At 43.2% G+C, this 14,231-nt stretch overlaps 2 protein-coding genes across 2 annotated transcripts; one reads left to right on the forward strand and one right to left on the reverse strand.

Annotated features, from left to right (window-relative positions):
• The first annotated feature begins 673 nt into the window (after positions 1-673).
• LOC121580026 (DNA damage-regulated autophagy modulator protein 1) lies at positions 674-3,777 on the forward strand. Its single transcript, XM_041895106.2, has 7 exons — positions 674-792; positions 2,445-2,512; positions 2,873-3,012; positions 3,092-3,269; positions 3,370-3,407; positions 3,551-3,640; positions 3,739-3,777. Exons 1-7 carry the CDS (start codon positions 674-676, stop codon positions 3,775-3,777), a joined length of 672 nt encoding a protein of 223 aa, XP_041751040.2.
• Positions 3,778-9,873: 6,096 nt separating this feature from the next.
• LOC123484744 (WASH complex subunit 3-like) lies at positions 9,874-13,734 on the reverse strand. The gene is made up of 6 exons (XM_045215389.1): positions 13,547-13,734; positions 13,169-13,333; positions 12,882-13,022; positions 10,881-10,988; positions 10,730-10,794; positions 9,874-10,586 (listed from the first exon to the last, which is right to left on the reverse strand). Exons 1-6 carry the CDS (start codon positions 13,595-13,597, stop codon positions 10,490-10,492), a joined length of 627 nt encoding a protein of 208 aa, XP_045071324.1. The 5' UTR covers positions 13,598-13,734; the 3' UTR covers positions 9,874-10,489.
• Between the last annotated feature and the right edge of the window lie 497 nt (positions 13,735-14,231).

The following is a 14,231-nucleotide window of genomic DNA, read 5'->3' on the forward strand; positions in this document are numbered from 1 at the left end:
AAGGCCAAATCTACACTGGAGTTGCTTACCAAGAAGACAGTGAATGTTCCCGATTGGCCAAATTACGTTTTGGACTTTAATCTGCTTGAAAATCTATGACAATACTTAAATTGCTGTCTAGCCATGATCCCCAACACCTTGACAGAGCTTGAAGAATTTTGAAAAGAACAATGGGAAAAAATGTCACAATGCAGGTGTGCAAAGCTCCTTAGAGACTTACCCAAGAACTCACAGCTGTAATCGCTGCCAAAGGTATTTCTAACATATATTGACTCAGGAGGGTGAATACTTATCTAATTGAGGTATATTATTTTCATAAATAAATAAAAAATTAAATGAGAAAAAAAAAATATATATATATATATATATTTTTTTTTGCCCACTTTGTAACCCAACAAAATGTATGGCCATCGTATGTACGGCTGTGTGTTTCTTATTTTCTGTCACATGCGGAAATTATCGGAAGAGGAACCCAACCCCAGCCTACACACACACACTCAACACGACTGAAGTTCAATACTGCCTAGTGACTGCAAGATAACGGTTTACAGAAAGCCTAATTGTCACGCTCGTTGATTGAAGGATCGGACCAAGGTGCTGCGTGGTAGGCGAACATATTAATTTATTAAATGAACACAGACAAAACAACAAAATACAAACGAACGTAAAGTTCATGGAGGGAATATGCTTTTTACCAACTTTCTTGGTCATTTGGTCATCCAGCACGTTTATTGTTTCCTACCTAATTGCATTGTTCGAGCATGATGTGGATGTTATCTTCCCCTATATAAGGTAAGTAAGAATTTAGAACAAGAAGATTATAAGCTATTATTATTTTTCAGTTGCCTAATAGTTTTTATTTTCCACGAACTGCCTTTCTTGATCAAAGCGTTAATAATTATACACATGTAGTGGAGGGATAGGCCTACGCCTTATCAATTATGTAGTACAATATAGAAATCATGCACAAAGTAGCCTATACAAACGCAAAGCAAGTGAAATATATTCACATGCGCGCTGCACACAGCATAGTTTCAACGGAATATCATCTGTCAGGTAGCAAGAGCGTTCAGCTCTCAACTGGGTACCAGTAAATGCTAATCAATGCAACAATGGGTATGCAACCCAGGTAGTGAAAAAGTATTGGTTGAGTATTGACGATGCGCAATTCAGTAATCGTGCTCTGTTGGAATAAACATGGCTTTCCCAAAACACCTTCCCAATTAAATGTTGACTGCGAGGCCTACCTGGCAGAATGATATCATACTGATTTGTATCAATCGGGAGAGCATTTGTTAAGCAAACTCTGCCATCACATGTAGGACATTGTACAGTAGCCTACAGAAACACTGCTAGTTTATAAACGTTATCTTGCTAAGTGCGCAATTGAATTAAAGGGGAACTATATTTTTCGATTTTCCCCAGACCTAAAAAATGGTCTCCTGATGTGATTTAACATTGTTGTTGACTTAGAACATCACATTTGTGTTGATTTTCTGTTAAATAATGTCCTTTTGAGAGTGAAAACCAGAAAAATATGTAGGAAAACTACAGAAAACATTATTTTTCACACAGGGCACCTTTCATTTGCTGGGAGGGCCGTTTGGGTAATTTGGGGCAACATTAGAGTATACCCACTTTTCCAGACACTAATGTGATACAATTTCCCTTAATAATCACAGCTTTTGATGAGTGCAAATATAAAGCATATTTCCATTACCCACACTGATTTAAATAATAAAGAAGTCAAATCAAATGTTATTTGTCACATGCTTCGTAAACAACAGTTGTAGACTAACAGTGAAATGCTTACTGTATAAGTGAAAAAAGTATCACATTGTAGCCAGCGGTGTAGTGGTGCCTAGCGAAGTATTTATATACTTATTTGTTAAGTATCATTGGGGATTAAGAAGTGAGTATATGCAAAAATAAAGTCAACAAAGTGGGTATACGGCGTATGGCCTCCACTACGCCACTGATTTTAGCGACAAAAATCAATCGGTTTAGTTTTCCCCAGTTGAGCACTCTACTTGGCTGCAACCCACAGTCATTGGCTGCTACCCAGGTCCTAACGCCTAGACCTCTCCACACGGCCTAGTTCTTCATGATGTTGTATGACAAACAGCATAAAATGAATAATAACACCATCTTGCGCCGGTTGGGCTACTCAGGTCCCAGCTGTGTAGCCTACTGCATAGGGGCCTGTGAACTACTTACTAGCCAGTGTGTCCTCACTTTACTTTTAAAGGGAAAGCGCTCTTACACTAAAAGGGCATTATTAACTGTTTCGCAATTTCACAGTATTATTCCAACCTCATGGTGTGGAAATATAAAACACAGGAAAATCACGTTTTTGAGTGCACTGGGCCTTAAACAGATCAAAATATTTAAAATGACCTCCAGACATGACATACACATTAAACCTGAACTCTTCTTTTCTTTAGTGAAATTGGGGCTAAACCCCCAGAGAGTTGTATCTTTGGCTTGATGACGATCATCACTGCATTTGCAGGTGAGCACAGAAAGACACTAAAACCATGAATGATCTTTTGTTTTTGTCTGAGCTTAAGCAACCCCATGTGTTTTCCCAGGTCAGAGACTGTGCCAAAAGCTTTAGTCACACATCCCATTTTTTTGAAAATGAAAACAGAAATGCATGGTAAGACAGGGCAGGGATAAATGGTATAAGACCATTTTACTGAGTATTACATATCACTTCCCTATGTTTTAAAGTGCAAATTAAATAAACAAATAAATAACTATTGTAGCAGGTTTCACATTGGCCTACAGTAGCCTGTGAGCAAATACTGTCTAAATGGGACATTTTAAAATAAAAACGTTCACTCCATGTGCCATGCCAAATACTCTACAGGTATGGCCACCATATATGCCAGATACAAGTTTGTGGAAAAGCTCAATGAGAAGGCAGGTGTGCCCCCAGCACTGAACCAGGCTGCTTTCTGGATTGGAATGCTTTCTTGTTTGGGGATATGTTTTGTTGCTACTTTCCAGGTAGGTTGTCGCCTCTTTAGTGAGAAGATGGAGTGGGATATTCCATACATGATCTCTCTGGTGTGTTCTTTTTCCCCAGGAGACAACGATTATACAAATGCATGATGCAGGTGCAATACTCTTCTTCGTTTCTGGTGTGCTGTACACCACCCTCCAGTCCATCATATCCTATAAGGCCTACCCCTATGGATGTTCCTTGGCCTTGTGTCATACGCGCACCGGAATGGCAACCATCGCCTTCCTGGCAGTTTCCCCCAGTATCCTTGAAAACAATAGTAACCAATGGTGTCTAAATGATTTGAATCATGAATGACCATTGTTTTATCAAAGAAAAGGTCTCCTTAATTTTCCATCCAGCTATTATCTGTGTCTTACTGCATAGAACAGAAGACAAGGTACAGTATGAGCACATCTTTACCAAGAACACAACTCACATAAACAACAAAGATGGATGACATTCTAAATCCATATAGGCTTTATAGGCTAGAGAAGCTATACGTGCCAATATCAGTCTCTCTCCGACTCTCCGTCATTACAGGACTATGTGTTCCATCTGGTGAGTGCTGTGAGTGAGTGGATCGTGGCCTTCAGCTTCATCTTCTTCTTCACCTATATCCACGACTTTAAAGTGAGTTTTCAGTCACCGCTCTGTCATTGTGGTGGGAATGATTCTCCTTTTCTTCTCCTTTAAAGTGTTTTTATTTCTCTTTGTCTTGTTTCTTACAGAGGTTTACTCTGAAGCTGAGAACAGAGTTTGTTTCCTGACGAAGCATCGATTTTAACCTTTTAATCAGAATATTTACAAAATCAAATGTATTTTTCTACTTTTATAAAGCAAAAGTACCATGCATTCGGAAAGTATTCAGACCCTTTCACTTTTTCCACATTTTGTTACGTTACAGACTTATTCTAAAATGGATTAAATTGTTTTTTCCCCCTCAATCTACACAAAATACACCATAATGACAAAGCAAAGACAGGTTTTTAGACATTTTTACAAATGTATTACAAATAAAAAACTGAAATATCACATTTACATAAGTATTCAGACCCTTTACTCAGTCCTTTGTTGAAGCACCTTTGGCAGCGAGTACAGCCTCAATTCTTCTTGGGTATGACACTACAAGCTTGGCACACCTGTATTTGGGGAGTTTCTCCCATTCTTCTCTGCAGATCCTCTCAAGCTCTGTCAGGTTGGATGGGGAGCGTCGCTGCACAGCTATTTTCAGGTCTCTCCAAAGATGTTCGATCGTGTTCAAGTCCGGGCTCTGGCTGGGCCACTCAAGGACATTCAGAGGCTTGTCTCAAGGACATTCAGAGGCTTGTCCTGAAGCCACTCCTGCGTTGTCTTGGCTGTGTGCTTAGGGTCGTTGTCCTGTTGGAAGGTGAACCTTCGCCCCAGTCTGTGATCCTGAGCGCTCTGGAGGAGGTTTTCATCAAGGATCTCTCTGTACTTTGCTCCATTCATCTTTCCCTCGATCCTGGCTAGTCTCCCAGTCCCTGCAGCTGAAAAACATCCCCACAGGATGATGCTGCCACCACCATGCTTCTTCGTAGGGATGGTATTGGCCAGGTGATGAGCGGTGCCTGGTTTCCTCCAGACGTGACGCTTGGCATTCAGGCCAAAGAGTTCAATCTTGGTTTCATCAGACCAGAGAATCTTGTTTCTCATTGTCTGAGAGTCCTTTAGGTACCTTTAGGCAAACTCCAAGCGGGCTGTCATGTGCCTTTTACTGAGGAGTGGCTTCCGTCTGGCCACTCTACCATTAAGGCCTGATTAGTGGAGTGCTGCAGAGATGGTTCAGAGTATCCATCAGGTTCTTGGTCACCTCCCTGACCAAGGCCATTCTCCCCCAATTGCTCAGTTTGGCCGGGCGGCCAGCTCTAGGAAGAGTCTTGGTGGTTCCAAACGTCTTCCATTTAAGAATGATGGAGGCCACTGTGTTCTTGGGGACCTTCAATGCTGCAGAAATGTTTTGGTACCCTTCCCCAGATCTGTGCCTCGACACAAGCCTGTCTCGGATCTCTACGGACAATTCCTTCGACCTCATGGCTTGGTTTTTGCTCTGACATGCACTGTCAACTGTGGGACCTTATATAGACAGGTGTGTAACTTTCCACATCATGTCCAATCAATTGAATTTACCACAGGTGGACTCCAATCAAGTTGTAGAAACATCTCAAGGATGATCAATGGAAACAGGATCCACCTGAGCTCAATTTCGAGTCTCATAGCAAAGGGTCTGAATACTTATGTAAATAAGGTATTTCTAAAAACTTGTTTTTGCTTTGTCATTATGGGGTTTTGTGTGTAGATTGATGAGGAAAAATGATTATTTAATCAAGTTTAGAATAAGGCTGTAACGTAACAAAATGTGGAAAAAGGGGTCTGAATACTTTCCAAATGCACCGTGTATGAGATTATCTGAACGGTATGATTTATTTATTTATACTGTATCCACTGCAACATAACCTCAGTCTTAACAGTTAACCACAAAACAAAACACATCCTGTGACCAGCAATTAGAGAATGTGTTGGGTTAAGTAAAGACTTAACCCATTGTTCATAATCCAGGTGGTACAAAGGTCACTATTGCGCAAGAAAAGTTAATATAGAAAATGAATTTCACGCATCACCAGTTTATGGATAGAGGCTGTATCTACATTTACATTTACATTTACGTTATTTAGCAGACGCTCTTATCCAGAGCGACTTACAAATTGGTGCATTCACCTTATAGCCAGTGGGATAACCACTTTACAATGTTTTTTTTTTTTTTTGGGGGTGGGTTGGAGTAAAGGGGGGGGTAGAAGGATACTTTATCCTATCCCAGGTATTCCTTAAAGAGGTGGGGTTTCAAATGTCTCCGGAAGGTGGTGAGTGACTCCGCTGTCCTGGCGTCGTGAGGGAGCTTGTTCCACCATTGGGGTGCCAGAGCAGCGAACAGTTTTGACTGAGCTGAGCGGGAACTATGCTTCCGCAGAGGAAGGGGAGCCAGCAGGCCAGAGGTGGATGAACGCAATGCCCTCGTTTGGGTGTAGGGACTGATCAGAGCCTGAAGGTACGGAGGTGCCGTTCCCCTCACAGCTCCATAGGTAAGCACCATGGTCTTATAACAGATGCGAGCTTCAACTGGAAGCCAGTGGAGTGTGCGGAGGAGCGGGGTGACGTGAGAGAACTTGGGAAGGTTGAACACCAGACGGGCTGCGGCATTCTGGATGAGTTGTAGGGGTTTAATGGCACAGGCAGGGAGCTCAGCCAACAGCGAGTTGCAGTAATCCAGACGGGAGATGACAAGTGCCTGGATTAGGACCTGTGCCGCTTCCTGTGTAAGGCAGGGTCGTACTCTCGAATGTTGTAGAGCATGAACCTACAGGATCGGGTCACCGCCTTGATGTTAGCGGAGAACGACAGGGTGTTGTCCAGGGTCACGCCAAGGCTCTTCGCACTCTGGGAGGAGGACACAACGGAGTTGTCAACCGTGATGGCGAGATCATGGAACGGGCAGTCCTTCCCCGGGAGGAAGAGCAGCTCCGTCTTGCCAAGGTTCAGCTTGAGGTGGTGATCCATCATCCATACTGATATGTCTGCCAGACATGCAGAGATGCGATTCGCCACCTGGTTATCAGAAGGGGGAAAGGAGAAGATTAGTTGTGTATCGTCAGCGTAGCAATGATAGGAGAGGCCATGTGAGGATATGACAGAGCCAAGTGACTTGGTGTATAGCGAGAATAGGAGAGGGCCTAGAACTGAGCCCTGGGGGACACCAGTGGTGAGAGCACGTGGTGCGGAGACAGCTTCTCGCCACGCCACTTGGTAGGAGCGACCGGTCAGGTAGGGACGCAATCCAAGAGTGAGCCGCGCCGGAGATGCCCAGCTCGGAGAGGGTGGAGAGGAGGATCTGATGGTTCACGGTATCAAAGGCAGCAGACAGGTCTAGAAGGACAAGAGCAGAGGAGAGAGAGTTAGCTTTAGCAGTGCGGAGAGCCTCCGTGACACAGAGAAGAGCAGTCTCAGTTGAATGACCAGTCTTGAAACCTGACTGGTTTGGATCAAGAAGGTCATTCTGAGAGAGATAGCAAGAGAGTTGGCTAAAGACGGCACGCTCAATAGTTTTGGAAAGAAAAGAAAGAAGGGATACTGGTCTGTAGTTGTTGACATCAGAGGGATCGAGTGTTGGTTTTTTAAGAAGGGGTGCAACTCTCGCTCTCTTGAAGACGGAAGGGACATAGCCAGCGGTCAAGGATGAGTTGATCAGCGAGGTGAGGTAGGGGAGAAGGTCACCGGAGATGGTCTGGAGAAGAGAGGAGGGGATAGGGTCAAGCGGGCAGGTTGTTGGGCGGCCTGCAGTCACAAGTCGCAAGATTTTATCTGGAGAGAGAGGGGAGAAAGAAGTCAAAGCATAGGGTAGGGCAGTGTGAGCAGGACCAGCAGTGTCATTTGACTTAACAAACGAGGATCGGATGTCGTCAACCTTCTTTTTCAAAGTGGTTGACGAAGTCATCCACAGAGAGGGGAGGAGGGGGGGGAGGATTCAGCAGGGAGGAGAATGTGGCAAAGAGCTTCCTAGGGTTAGAGGCAGATGCTTGGAATTTAGAGTGGTAGAAAGTGGCCTTAGCAGCAGAAACAGATGAAGAAAATGTAGAGAGGAGGGAGTGAAAAGATGCCAGGTCCGCAGGGAGTCTAGTTTTCTTCCATTTCCGCTCAGCTGCCCGGAGCTCTGTTCTGTGAGCTCGCAATGAGTCATCAAGCCACGGAGCTGGAGGGGAGGACTGAGCCGGCCGGGGAGGATAGGGGACATAGAGAGTCAAAGGATGCAGAAAGGGAGGAGAGGAGGGTTGAGGAGGCAGAATCAGGAGATTGGAGGGAGAAGGATTGAGCAGAGGGAAGAGATGATAGGATGGAAGAGGAGAGAGAACGGGAGAGAGAGAGCGAAGGTTGCAGCGGCGCATTACCATCTGTGTAGGGGCAGAGTGAGTAGTGTTGGAGGAGAGCGAGAGAGAAAAGGATACAAAGTAGTGGTCGGAGACATGGAGGGGAGTTGCAGTGAGATTAGTAGAAGAACAGCATCTAGTAAAGATGAGCTCAAGCGTATTGCCTGCCTTGTGAGTAGGGGGGGACGGTGAGAGGGTGAGGTCAAAAGAGGAGAGGAGTGGAAAGAAGGAGGCAGAGAGAAATGAGTCAAATGTAGACGTAGGGAGGTTGAAATCCCCCAGAACTGTGAGGGGTGAGCCATCCTCAGGAAAGGAACTTATCAAGGCGTCAAGCTCATTGATGAACTCTCCAAGGGAACCTGGAGGGCGATAGATGACAAGGATATTAAGCTTAAATGGGCTAGTGACTGTGACAGCATGGAATTCAAATGAGGAGATAGACAGATGGGTTAGTGGAAAAATTGAGAATGTCCACTTGGGAGAGATGAGGATTCCTGTGCCACCACCCCGCTGACCAGATGCTCTCGGGGTATGCGAGAACACATGGTCAGACGAGGAGAGAGCAGTAGGAGTTCAGTGTTTTCAGTGGTAATCCATGTTTCCGTCAGCGCCAAGAAGTCGAGGGACTGGAGGGTAGCATAGGCTGGGATGAACTCTGCCTTGTTGGCAGCAGAACGGCAGTTCCAGAGGCTGCCTGAGACCTGGAACTCCAGGTGGGTGGTGCGTGCAGGGACCACTAGGTTAGAGAGGCAGCAGCCACGCGGTGTGAGGCGTTTGTGTAGCCTGTGCGGAGAGGAGAGAACAGGGATAGGCAGAGGCATAGTTGACAGGCTGCAGCAAATGGCTGCGGAGCGAAGTACAGCATGACTACTCACTCCTTCAGCCTTGAGATAATCTACACTTACCTACTCCAAGGTTAATCGTTTTATATTAGAATGTAAATATTTTTCTAGTTAGGTATTTTGCTCAAGAAAAACTCTTGTTTCTCAGCGTATTGAGGAGGCATATCTATTGTATTCCATTGTAATAAAATAACTCAAAATACATACAGGGCTATGTGTGACGTATTTCTAGGTTCCAAACACAAAACCCAAACAGTGTTTGAATAAAATGACACCCACATATCTTTAGGCAAAATGTGTTCTTTATTTTTCAGGCTAAACTGCATAAACACTTAGATCTCAATGCTGCTTGCCTTGCGCTTGTGAACAAAGTGCTTTCCAGTCTTCTAAAACCTCTCCATTTACCCTCTTTCACAATCAATTGAAAGAATCCATCACTGCCATGTTCTGTCCAGAGACAACTAAAAACAATGTGAAGATTAATTGGATCTCTGAGCATTTGTTTGGATACGGGATGTTGTATAAAACTGTCGACTTTAAGGCCAAGGCATAATGCCTTCACAACAGTGGGATCCAAGGGACTGAAAGGCTTGCTAACATGGTTAGATCTTGAGTTAAGATATATCCTTTTATAAGATTTTGAGATGAATTCACATTAGGTACTACTGTTAATTTAGCCTACACAGTACCATTGCAATTAAAACATTGCTCACAACTAGTGGTGTTTTTTCCATTATGTATATATCCAAAAGTGCAATTTTGTTAATTTGTCCTTCACATTGTTCACTCCAGGAACAGTTACATGTCAACAGCTCAATGTCTCAATTAAAAATGACAAATAGTCCAGAGAACAGTCCTCAACATTTCTGCATGACCATGACATTCTTCATATAGCAGTTGTAGTGTAAAAAGTACCCATCAAATGTTGAGATACACACAAGAGTCACATGCAGACATCATCAAAATAATAAAACAAAATGTGACTAAAGCACAATTACATTGTCTTTTAGCAGACACTCTTATCCAGAGCGACTTACAGGAGCAATAAGTGCCTTGCTCAAGGGCACAGACATATTTTTCACCTAGTCGGCTCTGGGATTCCAACCAGCAACATTCCGGTTACTGGCCCAACGCTCTTAACGGCTAGGCTGCCTGCCGCCCCACAATCTCTTTCAAAGGCATTGGAATGTTCACATGATACTGGCATGGGGCAGAGGCATGTTTGCCCAGTGCAGACTAAAGAAAATAATGATAAATTACTAATCGATTATTTGGTTAGTACTTTCCATGGTTGTGATTCCATGTGTTTTACTGCTAAACTATGTAAATAAAGAAACATAATGTCCATGACCAATCAAATGTGTCAGGAAAAGAAATGGCAACAAAAATATAACATTCACAATAAGGTCAGTGGCTGACCTGGATATAGACATTCTCAGCTCTTTCTCGTTGACATTCACTCAATCTACAATGCATTTCAGCTACTTAACAATGTGCCTGTTTTTGTAAGTCCCATGCATCCCTGCAGATCATCCACAGAAGTGGGACTTTCTGTCTGGTAGCACTGTAGTTCTGCCTGTCAAGCACACACTGGCATCTAGTCCTTCTGTGCACCTGCTGCAGCACAATACAAAAGGCCTGGAGTACAGATGACAGGGAAGGAAGTTCCCTATAGGCAGCTTCGTGGCTAAGACAGCAGATCAATCGCTGAAAGATGACTCACAGCCATCATCGCTGTCATCATCTTGATCCACTGTGTTCTTTTTGCCTGCATCAGGCACAGGTGCATCTGGTGTGCTGCAAACAGAAGCATTTAGGAATCACCATTGTTACTTCAAATACATGTAGGACCACCATTTTATGCCATCAGAAAGATTCAGATGTGGATTATGAGGAACGAGAATACAGATATTACAAAGATGTAATGTAAGCACACTCACTCAAGCAGGTTGGGATCCAAACCTTCCTGGACCATTTTATTCTTTATCGCCATAACTGGAACACCCTGTAGTTTGAAATGTTTTCTACATGACTGATTTCATTGAACAGATTTCACATTTCTACAGAATATGAAAATGTCTAGAGACCTACCACTTGCACCATCTTGAGATATCTGGCATAGCGTGGATCCTTGGCCACAGTCATCCAACACTCTCCTGCTGCCTCGGCTGATCTTGGTTCTGGTATGCTTGGAGAGGCCTACAATAGAGTCAATACTGCAATTCAGTATTTCCATCATGCACAAATATAAACAAATATACCATGTCTTTAACTTATTGTTCCATCAACAATTTATTTAAACACGAATATGTTGAAATCACAGGAGGTTGGTGGCACCTTAATTTGGGAGGACGGGCTGGTGGTAATGGCTGGAGCGGAATCAGTGGAATGGTATCAAATACATCAAACACATGGTTTCCAGAATTACTGTGTGTGTAGTGCCTTCAGAAAGTATTCATGCCACTTGACTTATTCCAAATGTTGTTGTGTTACAGCCTGAATTCAAAATGGATTTAATAGATTTTTTTCTCATGCGTCTACACACAATACTCCATAATGACAAAGTGAAAAGGTCCCCTGTAGCTCAAAAGTGAAAAGGTCCCCTGTAGCTCAGTTGGTAGAGCATGGCGCTTGCAACGCCAGGGTTGTGGGTTCGTTTCCCACGGGGGGCCAGTATGAAAAATATATGCACTCACTAACTGTAAGTCGCTCTGGATAAGAGCGTCTGCTAAATGACTAAAATGTCAAATAAAAAAAATAAAAATGAAAACATGTTTAGACATTTGTGCAAATGTATAGAAAATTAAATACAGAAATATCTAATTTACATAAGTATTCACACCCGAGTCAACACTTTGTAGAAGCACATTTGGCAGCAATTACAGCTGTGAGTTGTCTTGGGTGTCTGTATCAGCTTTGCACTTCTGGATTTGAGGATTTTCTCCCATTCTCCCTTGCAGATTTTCTCAAGCTCTGTTAAGTTAGATGGGGAGTGGCGGTGAACAGCCATCTTCAAGTCTTTCCACAGATTGAATGGTATTCAAGTCTGGGCTTTGGCTCGGTCACTCAAGTACTTTCACATTCTTGTTCTGAAGCCATTACAGCATTGCTTTGGCTGTATGCTTAGGGTCATTGTCCTGTTGCAACGTAAATCATTGTCCCATTCTAAGGTCATTTACACTCTGAGGCAGGTTCTCATCAAGGATTTGCCTGTATTTAGCTCCATTCATTGTTCCCTCTATCCTTACCTGTCTCCCTGATGCTGAAAAGCATCCACATATTATGATGCTGCCACCACCATGCTTCACGGTAGGGATGGTGTTAGATGGGTGATGATTTTTTGTCTCAGACCACAGAATCTTTTGCCTTCTAATCTCAGAGTCTTTCACATGCCTTTTTGCAAACTCCAGGCATGCTGTCATGTGCTTTTTTCTCAGGAGTGGCTTCCGTTTGGCCATTCTCCCATAAAGCCCAGATTGGTGAAGTGCTGTAGAGACTGTTGTCCTTCTGACAGGTTCTCCCATCTCAACCAAGGAACTCTGTAGTTCTGTCAGTGGTCATTCGGTTCTTGTGACCTCCCTGGCCAAGGTCCTTCTTGACCATTTGGTCGGACGACCAGCTCTAGGCAGAGTCTGAGTAGTTCCATATTTTTTCAATTTCCCAATTATGGAGACCACTGTACTCTTGAAAACTTTCAATACTCTAGAAATGATTTTATACCCTTCCCCAGATATATGCCTCATCACAATTCTATCTCCAATCAAGTTGTAGTGACATCAAGGATGATCAAAGGAAATTGGATGCACGTGAGCGCAATTTGGAGTGTCATAGCAAAAGGGTGAGAATACTTATGTAAATAAGATATTTCTGTATTTCATTTTCAATAAATTAGCAAACATTTCTAAAAACATGTTTTCACTTTGTCATTATGGGGTATTGTTTGTAGATGGGTGAGAATATATATATATTTTTTTAATCCATTTTGAATTCAAGCTGTAACACAACAAAATGTGGAATAAGTCAAGGGGTATGAATACTTTCTGAAGGCTCTGTATGTGTGTGAGTGTGAGTGTGTGTGGGGGGGGGGGCTACCTCAGGAGGTGGCAATGGCACAGCTATAGGGGTCTGTGGTTGACTTGGGACCACGACTGCGACTGGACCGTTGACCTCTGTAGCTGGCCGCTGACCAACACCCTCCACCCTGACGTCCTCCAAACCAGGAATAGAGGATAGCTACATAGAACAAAATCAGGATGCACTGACCTTATCATATTGGTATGCCCAGAGCAGCAATGCACATAACAGTACAACAACATCAAAGACAGAGTAAAGTCCTATAATATTGTATACAAAACACATACAGGAGCTGGGTTACCTACCTTTGCTTCCAAAATGCTGAGGGTAGTTTCAATCTGCTGTATCCGAAGAGATATGGAAGCAAGTTTCTCTTCGCAAACTGTCGAAAAACGATTGAGGAACCGGACAGTGTGGACTATGAACTGGTTGAGATAGGCAACGACTCTCCTCTGTTGTATGGCTGGGACCTTCATTATCATGAAGAAAATGCTATGTTTATTTACTTACAGAGATGGGGAGTTCAAAAACATTTACTACACATACTCATTAGATACAACATTTACTTGATTGCATTCTTTGTCTGAGAGTCATTCAGCTTGTTTACAAAACAAGCTGAAGCTATCATGACTAATTTAGCTACAGTAGCCACCAAGATAACTTCGGCTACGGAAAACACTCACCTTGGTCAGATCTATTCCAGATCCCACAATCGGTAAACCGTCCTCGTCCATGCTTTTATCGTTTTGGTTAACTAGCTATTACTTTGTTTAATAGTAATGTTTGACAAAGAATCTGCAAAAACGAGATGGAAATGTTATTATGCTAGAAATGCTTCATGTGACTTCACCGTGACCCACATCTGACGTCATTCTTCTTCTGCTCTTCCGGGTATCAGCCAATGAGGGGCTTAGTTTTCTTCTTCTTTTTGGAAATAAAAATGAACCTAATGCTGAAGGTGCATACCTCCATCTCCTGAATTGGAGGGTTAACAGCTCATTGCCACAAATGTAGTGTGTTCAATGCACCACAAGGATGGAGTACAGTATAATGGTTAATAAATGTGCAGTGTCTCGAAACAAGCCCCAATTCTGTTGATCCAGGCAAGGAGGACTTAGTTACTGTAATAGGGTTTGCAGAGATGATGAGTTAATGGATAAAGCCTTCAACACAAATTATTTGACAACTTAATTTTGATGATGCCTCAGATGCTATAGTCTTTCGGAGACAACCCACAATGCGAGTGCACGTGTGTTGCACTGGATCATGCCTGATTAGCTGTGAACTATTACTACATAGGAGAGCAGCAGAACCAATGAAAAACAAAACACAGGAAACCAAAAATGCTGTCCAACTTGACCTCAATCT

This window comes from Coregonus clupeaformis, unplaced genomic scaffold (assembly GCF_020615455.1).
Source record: "Coregonus clupeaformis isolate EN_2021a unplaced genomic scaffold, ASM2061545v1 scaf0435, whole genome shotgun sequence".
NCBI lineage: Eukaryota > Metazoa > Chordata > Actinopteri > Salmoniformes > Salmonidae > Coregonus > Coregonus clupeaformis.